This window comes from Molothrus aeneus, chromosome 2, assembly GCF_037042795.1.
Source record: "Molothrus aeneus isolate 106 chromosome 2, BPBGC_Maene_1.0, whole genome shotgun sequence".
NCBI lineage: Eukaryota > Metazoa > Chordata > Aves > Passeriformes > Icteridae > Molothrus > Molothrus aeneus.
The window spans coordinates 108,147,667-108,174,836 of NC_089647.1; the positions used below are offsets into that span (position 1 = coordinate 108,147,667).

Here is a 27,170-nt window from a genome sequence, read left to right on the forward strand (position 1 = left end):
TGGAATTCTAGGCTGGAAAGAGAACAGTATTTTCCATAAAAATTTCTCTTAGCAAATACACCATAATAACCAACTTTTTCCCCTGATGCACCTCTACATATAAAAGGCTTTTCACAGGACAGATTTTTGTTTGTTCTGTAAAATCAAAAACAATAAACAGTATTCTACTAGGAAAACTTTGCAACATAAAACTGCATTGATTATTGCAACGTCACCATAGATGAGTGTACACCATTAAGAATTATCATGACAACCTTTAAAATCAGCCAGGTGATTTTTTAAAAAAAATTTACTATTGCCAAGAAAATGTTTAAATCAAGACAAATATAAAAAGCCTTACTTTTTAAACATTCCAGCATTGATTGTCTCAAACACAACTGGAATATGGGTTTTTGTAAGAGGAGGCACCACCTGAGACAATGGAGATGTCTCCTGCAATTCTGCAACTTCAATCTCAATTTGTATCCAAATATGAACTGACAAATTATTGATGATGTGCAGCTCTTTGGTTGTTGTAGAATACACACAAACATCACCAAAATCTATAGTAGAAGGACCTGAATTATATGAGAAATAAGATCCTCAACATTAAAAGGTAAAAGCTAATGTAAGGAAACATAATTACTAAATACTATGACCAAACACTATAGTTCTTCAAATTACAAACTTAGTCAGCTACAAAAATCCTGTGGTGGAACAAATTATCACTAAAATGTGGAAGTAAATACCATCCATGTTCTGTGAGTGTTTTCAGCAGTACAAGCCAAAAGCCAGCGACATTTATTTTTTAATTGTGCTTTTTTTAGTCAACTGGTAAAACAGGAAATCAATGTGCTCACTGCTAACAGGACTATTAATAACCATAGATACTTCTTTTTGTTAAGCAGATATTTAAAAGTACAAATTGCCACCAATTCACTGAAAGTTTATGTAAGCAACCTGTTGGTTTGCTCCCTGATGTGCAACCATTTGGTTTGATAATTCATGTCATGTGATGGTCACAGAATTACTTCATTACCTAGTTTACTGCTATTGCTAGTTTTTAGGCTGGTCTATTAACTTGAGTGCTCACGGCACTAATAAAACCTCTCACAAAACTCTCAGTACTTTTTGTATTATATGGTGTTTATATTGTTCTTCCTTTCCCCAAGTACACCAAGTTACACAGCTACACTATTCAAGTTCTGGCTTGATTTAAAATTTTAAAAAGCCCAGGAAGTACTGAAAATTCTCTTTTTGCTGCAAAAAAACTTTACTGAAGAAAAGCTGACTTAAAAATAGACATGTAGCAGTAACAGATGTTGTTAATAAGTCACTAAGAAGTTTTAGAAGGTGTTACTCCCCATCACAGGACATTATCCTGAAATTATTTTGATGGAGAATCTTGAAGTTTCAGTTTTTGGGTGCATCAATCTTCACTGTTAATTCTCAGAAATATTCTGAGCACTTCCATGAATCTTGCTTACATTAATGCAGGTCCAGGTACTACCCACTAACAAGGCCTAAGGGGATAAGCAGCTCTCACACTATGCTGTGGTGATTTCTCTGTAAGAGGTCATGCTATGAGCAGCCTTCAACGGAAACTCTTCTTTTACATGTTGATACCTAATCATATCTCAGTATTTGCTGAGAATTACAAAGCTTTAGTGAAATACTACTGTAGGTCTCAAGCTGCCTACCAAATTAAACTGTTTTCTGTTTAGGGTGAACAACTATAATCATAAAATGTGTTACTACACGTAAGTGCTTTTACAACAACTATATGCATTTAGCAACCAAATTAAAAATCTTACCAATGAATATTTGATGAAGCTGTTTGTGTGTCAAAGTTAGGCTACAATCTTCCTTCTCCTGGGCAGAAGATGGCATAGGACTAAGCCAGCTCCAAACCTGTGATAAGTACAAGACACTTCCTCAGAGCAGGATCAAAATTCTGATTATTTCTTATATGGTAAGCACATTATGCTCACATCCTACTCAAGCATTTAACTTACTCCTTTGTTTGTAGATTTAGAAACAATTGCTGCCAGTTTTCGACTAGTTAACATGCAATTGTCATCTAAAGGAAGCATTTCAGGCTGTGGCTTCTCCATGGGAAAATCTGTGATTGAGATGTTTGGTGACTTAAGACCTTCAGCTGGTTTAATGCCTAAGCTCACAGGATTGTTATAAATATAAAACCGCCTACAGGGAAGGAAAAAAAAAAGAATCTAAAAGTTTGAGCATTCCATGATCTACACATTAAATTATTTAATATTTTTAAACAAAACAATTAATATTTTAAGTAGGAATATTTCATTATTTAAAAAACCCTCAAGCACGGAAAATACCTTGAAAATACTTCTATTATTTTGGGTTTTATTGTAAGATAAGTCTAGAGCACCAGTCAGATTGAAGGATTCCATCTGCTTCAGTGCACACAATATACAATAATTCACAAATTGAATCTGTCACTTGGAGTGAGCTACAAATCCTAGTTGGAAATACATATTTATTATATAAAGAGAATCCAAAACAATCGATGTTATGTTTTTTTCCTATTAACCATAACCAAGTATTCTCAAACTTGACACTTTAATTTACGCTCACTTTAGGCTTAATTTCAAGTGCCTTGCCTCTATCCCTGCATTTCACCCAGGAAGTGATCTCCATGTGTCTAAATACTTGAAAAAAACAGGTTTTGAATGCATTATAAAAGAAAGTCCCAATATCATAAGCATATTGTCATGGGACAAATTTAGGCATATGATCAGTGCCATCCAGTTAATTCTGCACGTATATTCACATATTTTGTGTATGAGCCTAAAGTATTATTTACCCTTTAAACCAAGTCTTACCTAGCAGCCTCTCTCTCTAAACGACGCTGTCTCAAATGGGAAATGAAGCGTACATACTGTTTCTTATTTTCCTCTCTTAACAGTCGTTCAGAGTCAGTATAAGCAAATTCTGGGTCTACATAATTATATCTCTCAGTCTTTGTGAAAATAGTCCTAAATATTTCAAGAGAATTGTAGTTTCATTACACATGTATAACGATACTGGGTCTTGCTAGAATGAAAACATAATTGATTTTGATATTTATATATTTCATTTCAAACAGTCTTTTTATCCCAGCTGATTATTAATATTTGACTTTGTAAAGGCAACCATAAAAATGAAATATTGCAAGTGTAATAGCTACATTTATAGTTTCACATAAGAAAACTCATTAAATTTATGAGCAAGAGACTCAATAATGCAATGAATTTTAAAGTACTTTCAGCCTGAAAAAAACCCAGTGAACTGTCAAATGAGTAACCAATCTTGATCTGCTATATGATATATATAAATGTGTGGGTTTAAATATTAGATTCACACAATTTTTACCTGTACTTTTTATTCCATTCACTAGGCCTAAGGCTGGCTGCACGATCATTAGGAAAGGCTATAAGTGCATCATCCTCACGATTCCTGTTTTTCCGGTGAGTGTGGATTTGTGTTCGGATTGATTTAAGGATTGCCACAGGTGCTGTATCACTGAGCTGTCCTCTGCCACGGACTACATACTGTCCAGTTTCATTGGAGATCAAGGGTGTTAGACCTTAAAATTCAAATAAAACAGACTTGAACTATTATTTTCTAAACAAAATTCGAAGTCTTGGAAAATATATCTAATTTACAATGGTCTACCCAGCAGCACAACAGTCAGTGACCCATCCCACAGTGTTTTCCTCAGAAAAGAGGAAAGAAGCCATTCACATCATGCCAAGAGCCTACTGTTTCCTTTGACCTGGGTCACAGAAACAAAAAACAGAGCTCAAACCAGCTGTGTCCAGCTGTGATGCTATGTCTTGCACAGACACATCATCAGACACCCAGAGCTGCCTGTCACAACACCAATCACACAGTCTTAAAGCTTTTCTTAAGGGCTACAAACAGAGGCATGAATTTTGACAAAACCTCCCAAGCTAGATCTACTAAAAAGACAGATCAGATTTCTTTCTATCTAGTTTTAAAAAAGCACATATAAATGAACATTAAAGAGAAAACTATGGCAGAAATGAGGTCAAACTTCAACTGCCCTTTCCTCCCTCACCTGCAAAAAAAAAAAAAAAAATCATGAAACATATTTTTTTACCCACTTTAGCCTTACTTTAATCCACCAACAAAAAATCAAAAACTACTTTCTATCTTCTAATTCATAGGAGTTATTAAAACTTTCACTGTCCAGAAAGGTACAGTTTGCAAGAAGCTTCATTCCTGTTTCTTCCTTGCCTTCGCCTGAATACAGAGACACAACTACACATACTCATCCACAGACACTGGGAGAAGGTAACAGGAAGATATGGAACCATCTAGAAAAGGATCTTAAAAAAAAAAAACAAAATCATTTTTCCTCCACACTTCAGTGAAGCTTAAAAGCAAAATGTAGATATCATTCGTAGTTTTTATAAACCTGCAAATGGGACCAAAACAGGACAATAATAGAGCAAATGGCAGACAAGAGCACATAGAAAGCCTGAAAAACTTGACTAAATTAAATCTTTGATCCAAAAAAACCCACTTCTTCTAATTGGGTTTCTGAAGCAGAAAAATTAAAGGAGCTCTGGATTTCAAAAATAAAGCAAGGAAATTGCCAAACTCAGTTTCTCATCAAACCATGGTTGATAGCCATGGATTGGAAATACCTTCCTGAAAGTAGCAGAAATGCCCACTGGTTTATTCCGGTACTTGTAGGCAGTAAAGCCTTTTACCATGACTTTCTAGTAACTCACTTTTTACTTCCCCACAATGGAGAAAATGTTTCTCATTAGGGACTACATCTCAAGCTGGCAGCAGCTTCCCCTTCTGATCTACACACAGCCACCACATGCACCGGTGCACAGGTTATTAGGAGACTGCACTGGTGCTGCAGAGGCTGCAGCACATTTGATGTTAGAAAAAAATAATGTTTGCCATGACAGGTTTATAATCCAGTGACAGCTTAGTCAAATCTACTGCAAAGTGGCTGTTTGTGGAAAACATCTGGAACACAAAGAACAAATCATAGACTAATTATTGGATATCCTGAAAGACTCTTCATGCTGGCACAGGCTTCACTGGATGGGAAAGTCAGTGAACACAGGAGCTGTAGCAGGCTGTATGAACTGGTAAGTTCATCTGGCAGCAGTAACTTTGAATCAATGAAGAATATTCTGTTATCTTTCCTAGTTCTTCCTGTGCTTTACATATCTCTTCATTCACTCCTGAAACATCTTAACACTGTGGCGTGTCATTGCTTGCAAAAACTGAACCTTATAAATGTCAGATAATCATATGATGAAAACTTATGTTTTAATAGTTCAATTTTTGATAGAATTAAGGAAAGGTGTACCATTATTTTAGCTTTTGTTTTGCAGTCTTATAGGACATATGTCTTAAAACTGAGCATTCCCTCCAGTCCCAATGAGATATTACTTTTCACAAGCAAAATAAAAATAATAAAAAAATCACTGTTAAAAGGCTAAAAATGTGCTTTTAAAACATTTTATCACTCGTCACTTACATTTTTTGCATCTTACCAGGATTAATTGTGAATACAATGCTTGTTCGTTTAGATTTGCACACAGCATGTAAGGTCAAATATATTTGATGAAAAGGTTTTGTCTTCAAAACAGCTACATTATTTTTATCTACTCCTGTACCAATGATATCAATAATTTGCTTCATCTCAAATTTTCCTATTTGATGTGGAGAAAATGAAATCATCACTTCCTGGAAAAGAAAACTCATTATGAGACATATGAGACAATAAAGAGTGAAGTTTTGTGTAATTCTCTATATGATTGAGTCTCTGAATCACTTCTCTCCACTTACCTCTAAGACAGGTATTCAAAACAGGGCTTGCAGAATATGCCAAGAGGCACATTAAAATTAGCAATATAAGGAAACATAAAAATGTGACACATCAAAACACAACAAAGTCTCATTTTTTCACTTCTGAGGGAAATCTTGTGCCCTGACTTACTGGTTGGGGAAATTGTAAATGTTTACATATTTGACTTACTGTTTGCCAAGTTTCTTCCATTAAAAAAAATTTGTCTTACTTGAGTATTTGTGATTTACTGAAACAAATTAAAAGTATTCTTCAAAAATATCTGCATATAAATCAATCTTCTCAAATCAGTAAAATAAAAAAAACAGATAGGAAAAACCCTTGTAAACTTGCCTTAGTACTCCAATCTTTTTTCCTAATTTAAAATTATATTTGTTGCTTCCTGGAGTAGGGAAAGAAAATTAAAGGACTATAAAAACAATGTATTTGGCTGATATTAAAAGCTCTTGCTACTGAAATGAAATTCCTCTGGTTTACTTTCAAGAAATTCCAGTGCTAACCACTGTAAAGTAATCTGCACAGTTACATAACCAAAGAGAAAAAGGGAGTTACCTTTTCAGATTTTGTTTTAAGTTTTCCTCTTGCAGGAGAAACAGTGAAGTGAGCAGTCTTGCGGAATCTGAATGTTACTGGAAGGAACTCGGATTCATTTTTCATTGTGCATGCAACTTGTGTTTGTTCACCCAAATAACAGTCCTCAAAATTAATTACTGTTCCTGGCTTAAAAGTTAATATCACAGGAAACCCAGAACCCATCAAAGCTAAGTCCACGTAACGAGAATGACTGCCTGCATTAGACAAACACAAAAACAAGCAAACAAACAAAATCCCTCTCACACCCATTATCTCACTAACAGGAAAGTCATCCTGTAGTTGTACAATCACAAAAACAAAATAATCCTACAAACCAGTATGTTTTATAATGCAGTTTTTATAAACCTAACACAGAGATCTTTATGTCTAATAGCTGTTAGATAACGCATTCCCTCAGTAAGAAAATTGAGGTTGAATAAATATGCACTTGAAAATGCACAAAACTGGTATTACAAAAGTGTTAGTGACTTGCAAATGACTAGAGGTTTTTTTTTTCCTTTAATATTTGCATTTATAATTGTTATAATTTATAATAAAGTAATAGGTGTTCCTTAATCACACACATAAATCCTTCCTCTCTACTCACTGTTCAAAGAGGTTTTAGTGCTGCAGCATTCAAGATGCAAGTTTATTTATTTGTGTTGATATAAACAAACAAACAAAACAGGTTTACCATAAAACTATTAAGATAACCAAGATTATTTTTTTAAGTTTAAAAAGTCAAGATACACAGTTTTATCATCCTCATATACATTTCTGATGGTGACTATCCATTTCTAACATACTTGTGGTTGCTGTGGCACCACCACTGAGGTTCTGCAGAGAGCCACCTCTCTTCCCAGCAGTTTCAAATCTCAGAAACACGACATAATCCTGAACTGGTGATGCATCATTCACTTCAAAGTCTCTTTCAAATTTTCTGGAAGAGTCACAATCTCAAATTAAAAGAGTAAAAATGGTAAAAAAAAAATAAACCTCCAAACCCAACCCACAAAAAAAGCAATATATATTTTTGAACATGCAGTCTGGCCTCTTTGTTGTCAGTAACAGCTTGAACAAATTATCTTTGTACTTCCTTTCAAAAAATGCAAATAATAACATATTTAAGCTCATCAATATTTGTGTGCCTATTATATTGGTAATTTGATATCTTTTCCAGTCTGCAACAGTTTTCTAAACTAATATCACATGCATAATAACTACCTGTATTGAATTTAAGTAAGGGAAAATGGCAAGAGAGTATTTGCTTTTTTTTTCCTCATCTAAAAACAAATGTTTTTTTATGCTTAGTTTTAGCTTTTGTTTTGGGTTTGATTTTTTTTATGAGATGACAGCTCTCTGAAATGTTTCACTCTCTTGATCCTTAATATGCAGCAAAATCAAATAAAATTCTTATTCCCATAAAACCATCTTAACCAATTCTTGGTCCAAATACACCCTTAGGGTATTATAAAACATAAAATCATAGAAACACTTCATAGAAAGGCTTTGCTTTCTTATTTGCAGAATCACAACAAGAAACTTCTTTTAACACACATAAATACATAAGAAGTTACTCAGAAATAATTTGCAGACATATTAATTTAAAATTTTCTCTAGCACAGCTTTTGCAAAACAGTGTAGACCAACCAGCTTGTGTATGTGTGTGCATTTGACTGGTATCACTCACTCACTCTGGACTAAAGCAGACTGTAATCAAAGATTTTTCATAAGGCTCCAAAGTTCCTTGATTGGGAGCACACAAGATCAAGGTGGAAACATCTACATCTTTAGTTTTCAGGCTTAAGTCATGTAAAACAGCATCTGTACTCCCCTGAAGATCTGTCCCCTAAAAAAAAACGTAATATTGAATAGTTCAGCTTGTTCTGCTTTCCCTTTTGTTTGTTTTTATTCCTCCATATACATTTTCACATATAACAAAGACATAACTCAAAAAATGGCAATCACATAGTTACACAGCACATGGCTGTAACTAAATGTAACTAAATTAACCAATTTTTAAATTAATTTCATGTCAATGTCTTGAATTCTCTTTTTTAAACATGATTCTCGGATTATTTCACTATCTGAGAAAAACAAGTGAAATCACAGATTATTAATATCTTAGAACTCAAATTTTATTTTGATAACTCCTAGTAAATAATAACTAAAAACTCAGTTCTAGGGTTAAATTGAAATAAAAAACGTGTTGGTTGGACAGATATTTCAGAAAGCCTATTGACCAGGAAATAGTATGACATATTGTTTACTATGTCATACTATTTCCTGGTCAATAGGCTTTCTGAAATATCTGTAGATAGATAGAAGACAAATATTGAGAAATAAAAAATGCAAAAGCAGAAATGAAAAAAAAAAGTTTTCAGTTAAAAGAAGAACCAGAGCAGTTTCTTACCATCTCTCCTCCAATGGCATTGTCTTCCAGTACTGCTACCCAATCCATACACTCAGGGCTTTCATTGTATAAATATATTTGTTCTGTCTTTGAAGTCCCAAAGTAAAGAGGTCCAAAGTTAATGCACTTCAGTACTTTTCCACAATTCACTCCAAGAACTTTAAGAACTTGTTCAACCACAACACCTCTGACCCAAACTTCAGTGCAGCCACGACTTTCCAACTCCACTCTGCCAGCAAGAGAAGCAAGCAGCAAGAGGCAATGTAAAGAGTTAGTTAGAAATAATCAGTTTGCTTAGTTTGTTTTGTATTAGAATCTGTGCCAAAAAGAAAAAATTGCCCAATCCAAGCATTGAAATCACTGGCTTTCCATAGATAAACTAAGTGGGAGAGCAGGGCAAGCGAGCATGTTCTAGACAATGCCCTAACAGGAATATCACCAATGAGGAAAAATTGCACATTACATGATGGAGTTTTCAGTTTGATTTGGTATTCTGACTTTTTTAATGTTGGAAACAATAGGAATAACAACTGCAAAGAATCAGGAGGTGTCCACAGACAACATACACTGCTCTTATCCCTCAGAGTCACTGTATCTAAACACCAATTTTAGCACGTAATGCCTAATTTTGTTGTAGGGAACAGGAGCTAGAAGTTCATCTGAATAAGCATGAAAGAACTGCAGCTATTCCTGCCTGGAAGCTTGATCTTGATGATTCCAAAAATCACCAAAACAAAACACCCAACAAATGAACCACTCCCTATTCCCACACTGCCCAGAGAGGTTGTGGACTCCCCACCCCTGGAAGTGTTCAGGGACAGACTGGATGGGGCTCTGAGCAACCTGGTCGGGTGGAAAGTCCCTGCCCATGACAGAGGGGCCGGAAATACAGGATTTTAAAGTCCCTTCCAAGCGAAACCATGCTGGGATTCTAGGATTCTATAAGATATGCATTTAAAAGCAATCTACTCCACTGTTGCAAATACATTCCCTCCAGTGAAAATAAGATACTCCAAATGACACCAGAATGTTTCTGAGACTTCTGAAATACATAGAGTTAAAAGAAAACATGCAGTTACAGAAGGTAAGAAAATTAAGGATCACAGGATGTGCAGAAAGGTAAAAGATACAAAAGTTCCTTGTTATTTTTATTCTGAGAAATGTGCAAACATCCCAGATCATTTCAAATTATGGAAGATTTTTATTAACACAGCCAGGTATACAATTTATGCATCACTTTTCTGTGGAGATACTGCAACAATCAAATTAATTTAATAAAACTAAATATTAAAGACAGCAACTGACACTTAGGAACTTAATTTTTTAGATAAACATTCACAGTAAAGATTAGAATAAATAACAGACAAAACCAGAATTTACAGAGCTGTATTTCTTCAGTCATACACTCACTTAATCATTTCTTTGATGACTCCAGGTACATCTGTGCAGACATCCACTCGAATTTTCCTTGCAGATTTTGGCTTTACAACTCCTCTGACAGGTTTTATGTTAAGCAGGACCAGCCCATCATATGATATTTTAAATACACCTAAAAAAACCCAGAGCAATCAACAGAATGCTGTACAATATAAAGCTGTAGATTTATATGCTTCTATTACACACTTGAAATTACACAACACATAATGCAAATGTTCACAAGCAGTATATCTTCCTATGAAAACAGGAAACATAGACTTTACCTTTTTACAAGGTGTTTCTAAGCAAGAGTAGATAATAATTTCCAGGTTTTCTTTAATTATTACACCCACATGTCCAATTCCATTTTTTAAGCTGTGATTGTAACAGGAAAGGTACTAACATTCCAAAGAAAAATTACTATATCATGAAGTAGCTGTAAATAACATCTGCAAGTTACACAAAGCTCTAAGAAGCTACAGGTGCCAAAAAGTTGAGTGCATACTGCAGGGTAACAACAGTTCCTATTACCTGGTCCACACCCAAGACAAGTTACTGCACAAGAGAACAGTAAATATTTCTAGGTTATACAAATATTTTTAAAAATGTGAAAAAAACAGTATTTAACCAACAGCTTTATCTGACATTATATCATATAAATAAAGAAATTGTTTCAAATGCACAAAAAATGAACTCTTTGATTTAATATAAAAGATAATCTCTGATATGATATCAGAAGCATGACCAATGGACTCCTTCAGTGCATGGAAAGCCAAGTGAAATGCAATCCTTAATTCCCAAGCCAGCACAGAGCACCTCCTGCTCAGAGAGTTTACGTGCTGCCTGTTACTGTGACTTGCTGTGTTACGTTTTACAGAGCCTGCAGAAACACAGATTCAGCTGCTCTTCCCTTGTCTCTCCCCAAGACATCCTTTACCAACCATCACCTTCACTCTAATTTTCATCCAATGCTGTAAAACTATAAAACTCCACATGCAGCCTGCATGTACCATGCAACAGAGTTTATAACTAGAAACAGTTCCCTACACAATATGAAAAAAAAAAAATTATCATACAACTTAGTTACCATACAATTACAAGTTGTATGATAATTATTTTTATCATACAACTTGTAGTTGCAGGTATGTGTATATATATATATATATACACACACTGTAGGTTATCTCATTTTCTTTACCTAATCATAATTGCTCAAAGTATTAAGTTAGCATATATGAGAAAGACCTGATTATATAAACAGAATTCTACATCTTTAAGATGAACTGGCTAGGAAAAACAACCACAATAATTTCTCCATTTACTTCATGGAAAAGAAAAATAAAATATTTGCTTCTGAAAAGATTCTTCTTCATCTAGACAGAAATTTGCTTTTTTTTTTTATTTTGCCCTTTTTTTTCTTTTAATATTGCAACTCTGTGTTTCTGTAATCATGTATTTTCTCTTGGCACAATATTTCATATGAAAACCTAGGGGAGAAATTTTCCCACAACTTTGGCCTAAAGCAAAGAAAAAGATAGTCTTTAATGTAACGAGCAGCTGTACAAATGAGGAACAAAAATAATTAATTGCCTTAAATTTGTTGTTTGAAACTCAGCATAGTTGCAACCCTGCCTCTGGAGAAAGGTATTTGCAAACTCTCTCCAGTGCAAAAGGCAGTCAAACAGGTTATTTGGATCATATAAGCATTCTTAAATTCCTTTGTCCATGTTTCTTACTCTCCTTGGAATAGCTGCTGACAGAAATTTAAGGATGTGCCTGTTGTAAAAGCTGCAGGATTTCAAAAGCTATGGCAGCAAGATAAAAGGCCTCTCATTGTCTTCTAACAACAAATACAATTCAATTCCCATCACAGAGGACTTCAAGTCAGAAAGTTCAGGGAACTTGCAGTTGTTTATTCAAGAGACAGGTCTGGGGATCACAGCAGCACAAAACAAGAGCAGATGTGATTTGCTGCTGTCTGTGCTGGGCACACTAAGGCAATGAGCTGCTATTATTTTTGCATCTTCCAAATGGGACTCAAAAGTAGAGAACTCATAAAATTTTCAAAGTTCTCAAGCATTTTTTTCTTTCTTAAATGGATATATAGTACTGGCTACATAAACAGTGAGCTATGTACAACACCTGCAGCTACAATACTCATAATCTGCATAACCCAAAATCCCAGTTAATTGCTACTTGGTCACTGAAGTATTGACTTGCATAAAATTACTTTTTTCAGTAAAGTAAAATATTTGTATGATTTAATGCATACTAAATATTTACCTGCAATTGTTCCATGGTTAGAAATACTAATCTGTTTAGTAACTAGTTTACTGTTTGCAATCATTTCACCAAAATCAACCTCTGACTGTATTTCCAGATCACAGTACGGAATCAATCTGCAGAGAAAAGATAACATATTATTTCCCAAAACTTGAAAATACCTTTGCATTTTAAAAGAAATTTGACTAAGCACTCCAGTGGAAGAGAGTTCTTTTTTTGTACTAGTTCTATCAAGGTTTTGGCAACTCACTTCAGCTCTACAGTATACACAGGGAAGATCTAAGAGAGAGGTACTTATCTATCAGTCTTTTTAATGACTTAGTATTCCAACTTTAAAACAATATAGCTATAAATGATTAGTCAAAATTGAATGCACACATTTCTATTTCATTTTAAATACTTCATTACAGTATTTTAAGTAAAACTATTCTGAGTTAGTTGCATCACAAAATAAGACCAAATAATTCATTATGAGCTGCCTGAACTAAAAGCAGAGAAGTAATTCCAGTTTACAGTTTTGTGTTTGATACATACTTTATGTGACTTCAACAACAGACAGAAGTGGGTAATGACACAAGCCATGAGCTACTGCTATTATTTATTTAGGAGCCTCAGCCAGTGAGATGACATCACTGTATTGGGTACTTTTGAGCCACAATGGAAAGATCATGCCTCAGGAAACTTGTATTTTAAAGACTCTAATTTTTAATACAATGACACCTGTGATCTCATATAAACTGTGTTTCAAATCAATTGGAATTCTACATCAGCACAGCAGTCTATCTCCTCTAAGCCACAAACAGGAACCTGCAGGAGCAATTCCATCTCCTGATCTGTGTCACATACAGTACAGAAGTAATAATGAAGAAGAAGAAGAATAAATATAATAGGTCAAGCAAGGTAGACCCTGCCCAAATACTCTATTGCATAAAGGGAAAGGGAAGGGGAAGGAAGGGACAGAGAAAAAAATTAATCAAGAAATGCCACCACAGAATTTGCTTCTAGGAGTTTCAATACACTTTTTAATTCTCTTTGATAATTAATTGTAATGTAAAAAAATATTTCATAAATTCTTGAAAGACATGATGCTAGACCAGGATGTGGCAAAAATATACCAAAAAAAAAAAATAGGAATTAGCTATCAAAGCTAGAGGACACTCAAAACAATTGTAAAAATTTTACTTTCCAAGTATCCAGACATTCTTACAAGAAGTTTTATTGGAAGAATGAAACAGAAGTATTTCTTCTCTCAAGATACAAGTGTCTCCTTTCCCAAGTGGACAGAAATAAGCATACATTCTAAAAGCAATGAGATTTTCTAATAGATACAGACCTGCAAAAAGGAGGTAGTCAAGTTAAAAGGTTTGGGGTTAGTGTTTTAATACAGTGTGAGGTTTATTTTTTTGCTTTGGTTTGCTGGTTGGGGTTTTTCCATGAAGCTGGAATTTACTGCTTTTGCATGACACAAAACACATTTTGTAAAATGCTGATTACAAAAATCATAAAGAAAACTTGTTTTTCCAAACACATAAAAAAATAATTATTAAAGCCTGTCAGTGTTTCCCCTGCAAAAGACACTTAAACATGAAGATGTGAAATACTTTAATCTACTGCAAGTCCTTTCCAGAAAGGAGTCACCAGTAACATTATCATCCTAAGTGGCTTTACCTGCACAATACTAGTCTGATAAAAATTTTCAAAAATCCTTGAATAAGTGACATTGCTCTAGAACATGCACTGTGTTTTTAGAATTAGGCAAGATATGTTTCCCTATAATCCAGATTTGCAACTGTTATGGACAATTACTGTAAAGTGTTCTATATCAGTGATTCAGTATGAACAGAAGACATTAAGAGCAGTTGTTGACATGTCTAATAATACAGCACTCAAAATTATCAACATCATAAGAAAGTTAGAATAAGGCAAAACTAAAAATCCAGACTATGATTTTACAGGGATATCATCCCAATGAATTTCTTAACCATGCACTGCTCTGAAAAAAAAAAAAAGAAAAATCTTTCTTTTCTAAGAATATTTACTGTTTGTTTTCTATGCAATTGACAGAATAATTAGAACGCCATAACTGACATACAGAAGTAAACTTTCCACAACATTAAACTGCAAATATCAACAGCAGCTCGTGAACTTTTAAATACCATACCCAAGCACGGGGATATGAACTATGTCATCATCTACTAAAAGAGTTAGTTTATCCTGAAGATTTTCTGCACACTTGGGAGTATATTCCACAACAGCTTTCACTTGAAGTCCAGATGCAAGGAGTTTTTCTGGATTTTCCACAAACAATTTAAACTGCAATTAAAAAAAAATAAAAAGTGTTTTTAATTGTTACACATTTCTAGATTAAGAAGGATATGCATGTAGTTTATTTTCAGAAGAACATAAAGATTGATTTAAAACTTACCATGAACTTATATGCAGGATTTTATCATTTCACCTCCCTATTTATTGTTCAGACTTTTTATAGGAAGAGAAAGACAGAATGAATTAGCTAAATTTTCTAGTCCTTCCAAGAGAACTGCAAAAAAACTTTCTGAAGCAAAATTAAATCAGCTGTTACTCAGTGAAGAATATTTTTAGTGCCCGAGAAAATAATAAGGATTAAGTCTCAGTTCAAAGCAGCAACAAAAGGGGAGAAGGTAAGAGTTTCCTCTAGGTCTGATTGAAATCAACAGAAAGTCTCACTGCTCATTGAAAATCTGCTTGAAAAGCCCAAGGCACCTCCAGTGTTGGGAGTCAAATGAAAGAGAAAAAATTCAGAAGGATGGAAAGCACTCAACTGGACTTGTTGTCAGCAAGCATCTGTTTAAATAAAACACCTCCCACACCTTTCCTTGAACAGAAGAAACAAGTAACCCACTAGCACATAGAGGGAAATCCAGCATTTCCCACATTCCTAGGAAAGCCTCAAAGTAAATCTAGAGCTTCTCTGGTGGTTCAGTCTCCTTAAAATTTCCATTACCCCATGCATGGTGGGCTTCTGCTCTTTATGTCCAGTTTAAATAAGTTTTATTTTTGAAAGACAGTCTTCCCAGTATTCTCTAAATTTTCTGTTGTAGTTTATGTTTTAAATATGCAAACATAATTTACTACTTGCTGCTTCTGTTGCCCAAGCATCTTCTTCTATTCCTTTAGAATCCTCATAGCAGTATCTCACCTGAAGGAGATTTATGTCATGCACATCATGATTATGGGTGTGATATTGAAAGAGTAGCCATGTTTTAATTCTGAGGTGTGTAGAATCTACCTGTTCTCTACAAAGACTTAAACATCCAAACATATTCATTTTATACAAGGCAAAATTAGTATTTTGTAGTAGGAACATTCAATGAAGCCTATGGAAAACTGTTTGTGAGCTTTATTCCTTGGAAGGCATTTCTTGGCCATGCGCTATGACAGCTGAAGAAAGGTTATTTCTCAGTGCATGCACTCTGTGCATGTAATGCACCAGAATGTATTTCAGAGGTGTTATACACTTCAGAGCCTTGTAACCACAGACAGCAACACCAGGTCTGGGAATGAGAAGGGGCAACACAACAGACCTCTCTGGAGCTGAGGGTGTGAAGTGGAATCTTGTCCCCTAGCTGTCATCTGGGTAAATCTCATGTACAGTGCCTGTACATGATATAAAAATACACAGCAAAAGGCAAGAGTTAATCACAGAGGGAAACACCACAAAACTATGATTCAGTTACCTTTTTCTTTTCTAAAACTGACTCTGCCTTTCTGCTTCTGTAGCACATGAAAAAGTGATAAGGCTAATGAAAAGCAACAAAACAGAACAAGCACAGCCCTACCAAATCAAGCACTCTCAACAGTTTCCAGCTCATTCTTATTAAACTGTAGTCTTCAGCTTCAGTTTAATAAGAATCAAGCTGCCACTCTTGCCCTCAAAAAGAAAGGCTCACTACTCAGATAGTGAAATTACCCAAGGTACTTCAATTGTCTGAAAATCAGATTGATGACTATCCTGAATTATTCATAGTTCAAGCTGCCATGAACAAAAGGCAACATCAGCTTCTGTTCAACCCCTGATGTCAATTCAACCCAACCTTTTGATCTGAATTTTGGCATAATTTACAAACAATAAACCAATAACCACAGCAGGCTTTTGCTGGTGCCACATGGGTTACAAGGAATCAACTGGTTAGAATTGTAGAGAGGCATTTGCCTTTAAAAGGCCTGGCAACACAATGACTTTTCCAGAATTTATCAGATGTTATTAATAGCAATCATACTATCTTGAGAAAATATTGCAAACGTCCCCTTTTCTGAGAAAGCTTAAAATTCCTGTTTTCTGAGAAAGCTTCAACCTCCTCTTTTCTGAGAAAGCTCTCAGCAAGCAAGTACCACAAGGGAACTACCCCAGTCAAAAAAATCTTAAAAGTATACAACTTAGAAATGAGGTAAGAGAGCTGTCACTTCTCAGATTTGGTGTTCACAGCACAGCAAAGTGACCCATTTTTACAGAGTGTTCCCTGAAGTTACAAGGACTCGTGGGCTTCTTGCGGGATGAATTCTGGGGTGCACAAAGCAGGATTTGGGACTAGATCACAGAACCACTCAGGCTGGAAAAGACCTCCAAGCACCATCAAGTCCAAATGTTAATGGCTGATGTAGTAAGGAAAGCCTATTTATTTGTAGTAAAACTATGGATTTCGGAAAGAAGGAAGCTCCCTCTAAATTTCTCACAGCCTCGGGAGAACAGAGAATCGTGAAGCTCAGGGTTCTCTTCGTTCTGCCGCTGTTCCCGCAGGCTGGAGCGGTGCGAGGCCGCTGCCCGCAGAGGGGCGGCCGCGGGCACGCCCCGCCGCCTCCCTCGCGGCCGGCCCTCACCTGGGGCTCCTGTGGCGGCAGCAGCCGCAGGTGGCAGGCGCCCGCCCGCAGGTTCTGCACGGTGAGCGCGGCGCGGTAGGAGCTCCCCGGCACGGCGTCGGTGAAGCGCAGCTGGGCCGGGGCGATGCGCACCCCGCACACGTCCCGCCATCGCTCCGCCATGGCCCGCCCGGCCGCCCGCTTAGCAACGGCCGCCTAGCAACGGACGCGGCAAAACCAACCAATGGGAGCAGGAGACGAGGGCGGGCTCGGCTGAACTCGGCTGGGTTCGGCTCGGTCCGGCTGGGTTCGGCTCGGTCCGGCTGGGTTCGGCTCGGTCCGGAGGGGCAGGGATGGGCTGGGCTCGGCTCGGCTCGGCCCGGCCCGTCTCGGCTCGGCTCGGCTCGGCTCGGCCCGGCTCGGCCCGGCCCGGCTCGGCTCGGCTCGGCTCGGCCCAGCCCTGCTGGGCTCGGAGCAGGTGTCAAAGGAGCGTGTTCAGGTGGAGTCTCAGTGTCTCCAGACAGGAAGACTTCTTGCCCTCCCTGGGCAGCCTGTTCCAGTGCTCCGGCACCTTCAACATAAGAGTTTTTCCTCATGTTGAGGCAGAACTTCTTTTGTGTTAGTTATGGCCTTTGCTCCTCGTTCTGTCCCTGTGTAGCACTGAAGAGTCTGTGACCACCCTCTTGGCACCCACTTTGAGATATTTATGTGCACAAATGAGATCTGCTCTAAGTCTTCTGTCCAGACTAACCAGGCCCAGCTTCTGCCATCTCTCCTCATAAGAGATGCTCCAGACCCCTCATGATCTTTGTGGTCTCTGCTGGACCCTCTCCAAGAGCTCCTTGTTTTTCTTGTGCTGAGGAGCCCAGACCTGAGCACTGCAGGTGTGTCACCAGGGCCAAGGACAGGGGCATGCCCTCCCTCCATGTGTTGGCCACACTCCTCCCAGCACAGCCCAGGATGGGATTTACCACTAAGGACATACCTGATGTGAAAAACGCCAATCACTTTTTTAAAAAAATGTTAAAAGTTTAATAGTAATAAAAAGGTTATAAAAATAGTAATACAATTAGAGTAGTAATAATTTGGACAAATTGAATTAGGACTATATGACACAATAGAACCAAAGACTTACGGACGTCCAGGTACCTTTTCTAGGCAGCACAAGCCCGAAAAAGGACACCCATAACAGAGGATTAACCCTTAAAAACCATAACCTGTTGCATATTCATGCACCTCAAACAAGATGCATAAATTCCATTCAAACACAGCATTCTGTCTGGTCATATCATCTTCTTCATCTGAATCCTAACAGCTCCTTCAAGGTGGGAAGAAGTTCATTTCTTCTGATAACAGGGCAATAAATTCATTTCCTCTGAATGATTTAGGTATCCTGTAGCTCCTATCTCACTGCAAGTCCATTCCTTAAAAGAATTATCCTTTTTTTAAAGACACAACTTGCAGGGGAAGATATGAGGAACATGTTATGGTCACTAAAAAACAATTAAAAAAAAAAAAAAAAGAAAAAAACTTACCCATATGCTATCAAGTGCAGGCACATGCAGCAAAGCATGCCAAAATTGATCCCCGCTGAAGATCAAAAGAGATAAGAAGGACTTAGAAAGACGCTGGAATGGATATACCATCAAAGGAATTGCAATTGGAGGAGAAAAAAAAGAAAATTGGGAAATTTGGGCAATTTAGTGACAATAGGAAAATGGACCGGGATTCTATCAGAGCAGTGCAAAGGACCAAAACATGCCCAAACTAAGCTCCCAGATGGTGCAAAAGCTGGGTAAAATGTCAAGGAGGAAGAAAGGAGGGGAAGATATGAAAGACATGGCATGGATGCTTAAAAAAATCTGAAAAAAAAAAAGAAAAAAATCTTTCCCAAAGTCAAAGCCATCAAAAGGCATGGCATGTCATCACGTGCAGGGACATGCACCAAAGATTCCTCTCATGGTCCCCATTGAAAGCGCAAGATTCCGTTTCCCTTCCCGAAAGGAAATGAAATTTCCTTTCGGGAAGGGAAACGGAATCTTGCGAACCCGAAAAGAAAAGCTTACAAACACTCGGGAAAGGAGATAGGATCAAATGAAATGCAATTGCAAAAAACCCCCCAAAATCCAGAAAATCGGGAGTTTTAGTGTCTTCAAGAAATGGTGAGAGTTCAATGGGGACCATGAGAGGAATCTGTGGTGCATGTCCCTGCACGTGATGACATGCCATGCCTTTTGATGGCTTTGTCATTGGGAAAGATTTTTTTCTTTTTTTTTTTTTTTTTACACCTGATCAATGCCGACCTTGGGGCTCAGGCTCATGGCTGTCCAGCTTGTCTCCTCTGCCACCCCATGTTTTCCCTTCCATGGGTGCCCCCCCAGCGGCACCCTGGGACAATGACAGGTGATACAGACATAGGTGCCTTGGTTTTTTAAGTAAAGATGGAGTGCGCTGAAATAAAAGCAGCCTGGTCACTCTTCTGGTCCTTCATGTGACTCACAGACAGGGCCTATACACAACTACAGCAGGCACTGTGAAAAATGCATGTTTTATGATTGGCTTTTTGCAAATATTAAAATGAATATTATATGTGTTGTGTTAGAAAATAATGCTGTATTAAATCTCAAAGTAGTGCATTAAATATAGCTTTAGGTTATAACAAAGTGTTAAAATAGAAACTATGCTATGTAAGATACTATTTTTTTAAAGAACAGACTCACACTGAGATAGCAGCCATAGGACACCTAAATCTTTCAGACAAAAGAATTTATTGCTCTCTTATCAGGAGAAATGAACTTCTTTCCGCCTCGCTCAGGCAGGATGACACCGTTAGGATTCAGAGGAAGAAGTTGAGGATGACCAGACAGAATCCTGTATTTGAATGGAATTTGTGCATCATGTATGAAATGTATGAATATGCAACAGGCAGTTATTTTTAAGGGTTAATCCTCTGTTAACGGGTGTCCTTTTTCGGGCTTATGCTGCCCAGAAAAAGGTACCCGGACATCTATAACTCTTTGTTTCTATTGTCTCATATTGTTCTAATCCAAATTGTCCAAATTATTATTACTCTAATTGAATTACTATCTTTATAACCATTTTATTACTACTAAACTTTTGAAATTTTAAAAACAAGTGTTTTGCGTTTTTCACAGGCACTAACACTGCTGAGTGCTGCTGGGAGCTGCCAGGGACCACACTAATAATTCATGGCACACTTTAACTGAGTAGTGGAAGATGTGTTCCTGCTCTGATCCTTCCTGTGCTCTAATTTAAGCTGTAGAATGAGGTTGACAAGATTCCAGCACTTTTAGACTTGCAGTGCTATGGGCCACTCCCAAAATTTGCCCTAAACCAGGACAGCCACCTTGTTCTTGCCTTCAAAGTAGGAGAATTAAGGAGGGAGAGCAGCACGCACAGCAGGTGCAGAGAACCTCAGACATCAGTTCTGATCAACTCAAAATGCTTTGCCTTGAATTACCTCTTCTCTTGAAAGTGCATAAGGACTGAAATTATTTATGTTTTAAAAGGCAGATAAGGAGCTGCAAACATGGATTGCACAGATGAGACATACAAAGTACAAAAGAAAGAAAAAAAGCTTATTTTTAATAGGTCAAGAAACCTAGTGGGAAAAAGGAGAGCGAAAAGCTTTTGTTTCTGTTGCTGGGGAAGGATGCTAATGGGTCTTTTTGTCCATCTTAAAAGATTCAAATTATAGTTATCCATCTGTAGATCACTAAAGGATGTGCTAGAACATGGCATTGCAAGCACTATGAGTAAAAGCATCTGGAAGGCTTTCTTTGGGAATATTATCTATTTTATGGTAATGTGGTTGTACTTAATGAAAAAACACACCAAAAAAGAAAAAAAAAAAGTAAAAAATTAAAAGAGAATATTATCTTATCAAATAATTAAATTCTCTCTTCTTTTTCAATACAGAGTGGAGAATACTCCTACATAGTTTCTCTGGTCCTTTGATGCTAATTCTTCCAAGGCAGAATTGATTTTTAAAGATTTCTGTCTCTGCTGCTTGCTCCAGCCCTCACTGACAAAGTTACCACTCCACAAGAGAATTACTATCAAAGAACACTGATCTATTTTCCCTTGATTTACATATGTCCATACAAAATTTTTATCAATTTAACTAAATCTTTAAAAAACAAATTTAAACTGAGATTTAGCTTGTGTACAGAGGAGTCAAGTTCAGCATTAAAAGAATCCTGAACTTGCTGAAATAGTTTGGCTAGGCTCTCTTCCTCTTCTGCAGTAATGAGAGTAATTCTATCCAAATGCTTCTTATTCCACCACTATGATAGCTCATTATGAAACACCATTAGATAATGGACTCTTCTCCTTCCTTTTATCAGCTTAGTCTGGATTCACGAGAGTTTTTTTCTTGGTCAACTAATAATCATCCCCAAAGTGAAGACTATTGTAAAGGAACAGGTGTACTTTGTTGAATTCTTTGATGATAAAGGATGAAGAATCCTTTATACCTAATTCTAGGGTATAGATTATGTATTGTCATTCTCTTTATCATCTGAACACATTAAGAGTGATTTTAGTTCTACAGAAATTTTACAGTAATCAGAATTTTTATAGTACAGAAATTGTGCATTAATCTGTACAATTCACATTGCATTCACCTTTGCAGTATCAGATGATGAATAAAAAAGCTTCAAAGCAAACTTCTCACTACTATATTACAGTCATCAGAGAGAAGAGTACTGTCTTATAAAATCCCCACCACATCTCAATATCAGAATCACTTCCAACTTCTCTAGGCCAGACTTTCAGATCTGAAAGTTCCTTGACTATCCACTGATCTGACCATCCTCCTAGCTTTCAGGCAGAAAACTGGAATATCATCATTAAGTTTTTTCCATTTAATAAAAAAGGCCAATGTGTTTAACATTAAATAGCTCCTAGCTTGTTTAGATCAATTCTGGGGCCAGTGTAAAACAAGATGCAGAATCAGAAAGCCATCTTCAGTCTGTTTTCTCCAGCTGCACAGGGAAAAGCTTCTTTAGAAAATATGTGTTAGTAAAAGCAAGATCTGAGACTCTGGTCCTATCTGTCCATGTTCTAAACACAGGTCAAAGATACCTGGAGAGAATCTGAGTCTTCTATTAGATCAGAAGTAGTTCTCACTTTTCCAGGAATCTCTAAAAGCACAGAGAAATTCCTTCAGAAAGTATTCCAAAGGATAAAAAGGGGGCAGCTAAATTGATCATAAGGGTGGTTTATTTGACAGTAATTCAGCAACAAGAAATGACAGTGATAAGTGAAATAAAGTAATTTGAAGAAACTGCCACTAATACTGCCCTTCCTTGCTGAAATGTGAATCCAGAGGAACTGTGATTTGAACTGTGAATGTTGACCTATTTATTCTACTTTAGGAGGAATAAATATTTTTAGAATATAATTGAAGAAGAAAATACAACCACTTACTAGTTAAACAAACAAAGGGTGTATACTTTTATATAAGATTTTAGGAATCAGAAACAGATAAAGTCCAATTAATGAGGACTTGTAAGATATTCCTTTGCATTTAATCTTGCAAATTGCTCTGTTTAATGGAAAACGAGGATGTTCAAAATGACAGATTAGAGCTCTAATTCTCTCTAAAGGTCTCTTCACTCAGCAAAGCATTTTGTGAAAGGCAGAACTAATGAAGATTTTATTGGGTCTTTTTTGCTGAATGAAACCATCAGTCTTCACAAAACATGTAACAATTGCCAATCTCTGAGGTGTGCCTCCATCTCAGACTGGGCTGAAAGGAGCATGACCAAAATTTTTTAAAAGGTGACCAACAGAGAGGTTCTTAGTTAGACAAGGCAATCCCAAATGCCTTCCCTTTTTAGAGTGGCTCTGTAGGAATTGGTGAAGGAAAAACCTGGATCATAAACACAAACTGCCACCATTATTTGACAATATAGCTTAGGGCCCCCTGAGCCACACATTGAGTTATTATATTTGTCATGGAGCAGAATCAGAGTGGTTTTATCAGCACAATCAGTCAGTTTAGCTAAACAGGAGGTCAGCCACAGCACAGTTGGAACATGACAATACTGATCTGGGGATCAGGGCTACTCCCAGCACTCAGTGCTGAGCTGAATGTTTTGATCTTATGAGCTCACAGTAGTTAATCCAAAGATTTCAGCACCAAAGCACAAATGTGCCCTTTGTTTCCTGCAGTCTGCAGCACTGGAAATGCTTTCTGCATCTGGCATAATTTTTAGTCACAATTTGTGGAAATATCCTTGTTCATGAAAAATTCAGCAACTCTAAAAGCATCCATATCCACTCACAGATATCATGTATTAGACAAATACAAAAATTACAGGGTAGAAAGAAAAACCTTTGAACTGCACTGGGAAACATGATGAAGATCTATCTTTTTGTGCTGGGCAGATCATCTCTGACCAAAACAGAACACAGCTGTGGAGAAACTGCATAAATGTAGATAATAGGAAATTCAGGTAAAGGATGGTTCTGAAAATCTCACATGTACATTAGTGCTTCTTTAACAGCTCTCTGTGGTTTTCAAATACTCCCATGAAATCTCAATATGCTGAACTAGAACAGGAGATTTTCTATGTATCGAGATGTCAACAGCTATTGGCATCAATGAATCAATAATAAATTTCAGCTATACACAACTAAGATGTGATTTTCTAAAGTTACTAATGGTGACATTCATCTTACCACACTTCACTGATTGAAAATCCATGTCCAGTCCAAGCTTCCACTATGGTTAGGAGTGAGATAAATACCTCCAGAGAATGATCATTCTCCGCCCCTTACACAGGTATTTGAAATAGAGTTCCATATATCACATTGGCTTTGTGTGGGTCTCTGAGTATCTAGGTACTCACACAATTTCAATAATCTTTTTCTTAGGTAGAAATGATAAAATTATTGAAAAGCATGTTCATTTATTAGTACTCTTTTTTTTTTTTTTTTTTGCCAAAAATTACTGCTTAATCATCGTGTGGTAGAATTATATGTAGTTTTATTTTACATGTATCATATACAGTTTATATGAAACTAATCCAACTTCCTTAGAATCCAAGTTCTTAGTAAGACAAATTAAATTTGCATTCTGACCATCTAGAGTATTGGATCACTCCCTGGTTTTCAGTTTTTTAGGTACTGATCCTTCTGAGCTGCGTGGCATTTTTACCTCCTTGATTTCAATTACAGTAGGAAACCATTACCAGAGAGATGTGTCTATTTACTCTAAACGCTCTCAGGCTGTAGTTCAGTACACCCTCTCCACTACCCTCTTTCAGTTTAAAGCCACTAAAAAGTCTCTCTCCAGCCTTCTTGTAGCTGGCTGCTCTGTATCAATCCACTTTGCCTCAAACACTGTCTCTGGTCCTGATGAATGTCATCAGAGCTTCTTGCATTACACTGGGAGAGCTCATCTGTCTTCATAAGTTCCAGATGAAAGGATATTACCTAATTTAGCTGGGCCCTTATCCAATGGTGGCCTTGAAGATCAATAGAGAAGTTTCAGAATTGCATTAAATGGTAATTAGGATAGAACATATCTTGCAGAGTATAGAACATACAGACTCTGGGGAATTTATGCTACTCGGTGGGTTAATGATGCATTGTGTCAACATGTGTTTTCTCTTGTGAAACTTGCACTAATTTTTTCAGATTACTATTTTAATATTTTGTCCCACACTAGGAATAAATATGGGCATTCAATTGACCTTCACTATTTCATTCACCGTTTAATATATCTCCTTCCTAATATTTCTTGTTAAACTAAGCCCTGTGTTAATATGGTTTTTTCTTTCACTTGAGAATTTCTCCATGCTCTTTTCCCTTTTCTAGTCCCCTGATACTTTCAAATTATGCAGTCCACCTGTAAATCTACCTATAGATATATCTCCTAATGCAGTGTAATGTCCTGTCTGTATTGATGTTTTGTATAATGCAGACATTAAATTGATTTCTCCTCACTGACACATATTTTTCTTTCTGACTGGTCATATCAACATAACACAGGTCTTCATTTCCTCCTTTCATCACACAGTCCTCACAGTCCTCACCTTATCTACATTTCACCTGCCATCCTGTGGCCTAATTTATCAGCTACAGATACAGCATGTCTGTTCATTATGGTACTGTGAGGTATGTCTAAATTTAGGCTACCTATGATGGGCTTTTTACCCTTCCTAATATTTCTAGCTGTCATGAAAAATATTTAATGTACTTGGGGAAAAAAAAGGCAGCCTTGAAGGTAAGACCTTTACTGAGACTCAAGAGCTGATGTCATTTTTTTAGCCCGGCAATGAATTTTCTTTTGGCAATTTTGTTAGGCACCTCCTATATAGTATACAACTAAATTACATCCATCAGTGCTGTAAGACAAGAACAGAAAATAGAAATGCATAATGAAAGCAATTATCCAGTGGGAATAGGGGTCACCAGTATTAGCAAAGCTATTCTCAAAGAGCTATTAGTTTGGGAAACTATTGAGAGCTGAATCTCATTTCTTCAGTACTTATTACTTTCTATTAACTGAAGAGGAATCCACATTCCTGAAATTACAATTATTAGCCCATGTTCTCATGGGGGACTTTGAATTACCAGATGTCTGCTGGAAATAGAATACAGCAGAGGAAAAAACAGTCTAGGAGGTTCCTGGAGCGTCTGGAGGGTACCTGCCAGACACAGCTGGTGAGGGAGCCAGCAAAGGAGAGGGACCCTCTGGAGCTGTTGTCTGTGGACAGGGAGGGACAGGTGGGTGATGTGATGGTCAGAGACAGTCTTGAGCACAGCCATCAGAAAATCAAATTCATTCATGGAGAAGGAAGGGGGTCAGCAAACCTTTGCCTTGATGCCCACAGGGTTGACATTGCCCTCGTAAGGAGCCTGCTGAAGTGCCTGGGGACAAAGTCCTGAGCAGGGGGGAGACTGGGTCTTCTCCAAGAGGGAAATCTTTAAGGCACATGAGCAGGCTGAGCCCATGTGCAGTGGAGAAAGAGACTCTCAGCTGAGCCCATCATCCACAGGGATGGTGATGCCCTGGGGGTCTGTCTGCATGGCTGAGTTCTTACTGATCTTCCCTTGCAGTCCTCCAGTACTGAGAGCAGCTGTACACTGAGCTGCACACATGAGGGAAGCTGCTGTATTTATGGCAGTGCTCTTCTTCCCTCTGTTGCCAAAAGAGTGGTCAGACATAGCACAGCAGAATTCTATTATCTCAGTATTTTTATATTTTTGACCAAACTCTGAAAATAAATTCATCCGCCTAATGCCATTATTTGTTGAGGAAGTATAACAACATTTTAATGCTGATTTAAAATTCCTTCTATTTTTTTATATAGCTGCTTATAGTTCACAGTGGCATAATTTAATTCAAATTTGGCTTTCAGCAACCACTGGAAAATTTTCCCACAAGTTCTTACCCACAGGGTTTTAAGCCAGCTTACAAAGTTTTTCAAGTTTCTAGCCAAGGACATGATTCTTTTTGGTAACATCATGAGGGCAGCACTCCTCCATCCCCCTTTCTAGCTTCAGGGTTCCAGCTAACCACAGTATTTAATACATCTCTTGCTACATCTTGCCAGAGATTGTGAAGCATTTCCTGGCAGTGGCCAAGTTGGGCTTTCATAGTTGTCAGTGACTTTTTATAACACTTAAGATGAAAAAGGTCCTGTGATCACCTAATCAGACTTTCAGCAATAGAAATGCCTCATGATTTACCAAGATCTAATTGTTTTTTTTAATTCCAGCAGCTGGAGTTGTACTAAAACTTATCCTTCAGATATCTTG

At 37.1% G+C, this 27,170-nt stretch overlaps 1 protein-coding gene across 1 annotated transcript in view; it reads right to left on the reverse strand.

The window, feature by feature from the left end:
* CFAP47 (cilia and flagella associated protein 47) overlaps positions 1 to 17,558 on the reverse strand; it is a 261,050-nt gene extending 243,492 nt beyond the window's left edge. The window contains exons 1-14 of the mRNA XM_066545467.1: positions 17,397 to 17,558; positions 14,701 to 14,852; positions 12,540 to 12,655; positions 10,251 to 10,389; positions 8,841 to 9,069; positions 8,122 to 8,276; positions 7,234 to 7,367; positions 6,407 to 6,642; positions 5,541 to 5,733; positions 3,367 to 3,580; positions 2,838 to 2,990; positions 1,995 to 2,184; positions 1,794 to 1,890; positions 341 to 557 (exon numbers count right to left, since the gene is read on the reverse strand). Coding sequence (XP_066401564.1) covers positions 341 to 557; positions 1,794 to 1,890; positions 1,995 to 2,184; positions 2,838 to 2,990; positions 3,367 to 3,580; positions 5,541 to 5,733; positions 6,407 to 6,642; positions 7,234 to 7,367; positions 8,122 to 8,276; positions 8,841 to 9,069; positions 10,251 to 10,389; positions 12,540 to 12,655; positions 14,701 to 14,852; positions 17,397 to 17,558 — 2,387 coding nt within the window. The remainder of the gene's footprint in view (positions 1 to 340; positions 558 to 1,793; positions 1,891 to 1,994; positions 2,185 to 2,837; positions 2,991 to 3,366; positions 3,581 to 5,540; positions 5,734 to 6,406; positions 6,643 to 7,233; positions 7,368 to 8,121; positions 8,277 to 8,840; positions 9,070 to 10,250; positions 10,390 to 12,539; positions 12,656 to 14,700; positions 14,853 to 17,396) is intronic.
* Between the last annotated feature and the right edge of the window lie 9,612 nt (positions 17,559 to 27,170).